Source organism: Emiliania huxleyi (genome assembly GCF_000372725.1).
Source record: "Emiliania huxleyi CCMP1516 unplaced genomic scaffold EMIHUscaffold_6919, whole genome shotgun sequence".
NCBI lineage: Eukaryota > Haptophyta > Isochrysidales > Noelaerhabdaceae > Emiliania > Emiliania huxleyi.
In genome coordinates this window covers 1-1,400 of record NW_005196815.1, presented here as the reverse complement: position 1 = coordinate 1,400, position 1,400 = coordinate 1, and the positions used below count along the sequence as shown (strand labels likewise).

General features: G+C 66.1%; 1 protein-coding gene across 1 annotated transcript; it reads right to left on the bottom strand.

The window, feature by feature from the left end:
- On the bottom strand, positions 1 to 601 carry EMIHUDRAFT_374387 (hypothetical protein; the record flags this gene model as incomplete). Its single annotated transcript, XM_005762101.1, has 1 exon — positions 1 to 601. A coding segment is annotated over exon 1 (290 nt), but the record flags the coding sequence as incomplete, so codon positions are not given.
- Between the last annotated feature and the right edge of the window lie 799 nt (positions 602 to 1,400).

The following is a 1,400-nucleotide window of genomic DNA, read 5'->3' as shown; positions in this document are numbered from 1 at the left end:
TCCCTTGCCCCGTCGCCCGCCGCGCCCTCGCCCGGCCTCAAGAGCTTGGCGGCCTTTGTCCGCCAGCTCAAGGCGTGGGACGAGGCGTGCGCCGACGGCCGCTCGTCGTGCTGGTTCGAGACGGAGGGCGACCTCCCGCGGCTGGCCGGGGAGGCGCTGCTGGCCGAGGCGGCCGCGACGGGCGCGAGGCGGATCGCCTTTGACGCCGTCGCGGCGCGTCTCGAGGCGACCGCGGCGCCGCCGCCGCCTCTCGGCACCGCCTTGGCCGCGTGGCCCACGGGATGGGGCATCGAGGAGGGCAACTTCTGCGGGCTGGCGCACTGGGCTGTGGAGGTGTGGCACGCGGCCGGGTCGGTCGACGCGAGCCGGTGGCAGGTCGAGGCTGACGGAGGGCGCCTCTTCTTTGTGCGGGTCGCGGAAAAGGCCGCATAATCGCGCTCTCCGCCGAGGCCCGCCTCGGCGACGGCGCTCGCCGCGCCGCAGCAGCAGTAGCAGCAGCAGCAGCAGCACGTGATTCTTGACACATGATTACACTACACAGTCCTCCCTTCGGTTGTCGTTTCGACCCTGTTTTTTTCTTCTATCGCAGCGCACTCGCATCTGTGAGCCTAGCGCAGCGCGAACTCGCCGTCTGGGCCTAGCGCAGCGAGAGAGAGAAGAGAGAGAGAGAGAGAGAGAGAGAGAATTCTTGATACGAAACCACGACGACACACACCAGTCGACTCGCATCGGTTGCCTCCATGAACGGCGGAGCTATTCTCGCGCCCACACCACACCTGGCTCCAACGTGGACACGCCCATAGCTGGGGACACTACTAGGTCACGCATGGCATCACAGAAGTTTTATCTCTGGGCCCCGAAAGGCATCTCTAGCAGTGTCGTTACACATGCCCCCTCCCCTCCTGGGCGCATGCGCCTCACGTCTCGCCAGAGCATAAGCCCTTGGCGTGTGGCGAGACGAGTTTTTCGCCATCGCAGCGAGCAGCAAGCCGCCCGCCGCAAACAGCCGGAGGCATCGCCACGGCACTGGCTGCGCCGCGGTCCCGCACCCGTCGACGCAGCTCCCCCCGCGGAAGACCGCGCGTAGCAACGTCTTGACGATCGAGATGAGCGTGCCTGAAGCTCGCCCACCTACTGCCCCTGAGAGTTGGTTATTGAGTGGGATCAGCTCCCCCCCTTGGGATCGAAGCCGCCACAACCTCACACCCAACATCCCAGGCGGGATCAGAAGGGGACTCCACACCGGACACCGCCCGGGCACAGCCCCCCTACCCGTCGGATCGCACAGAGGGCCCCCTCGGAGCAGCCCACACACAATCACGCATCGGCAGATTGAGTGCCTGAGTCAGGCAGACAGCACAAACCACAGGAGAGAGAGGAGAGAGAGAGAGAGAGAGAGG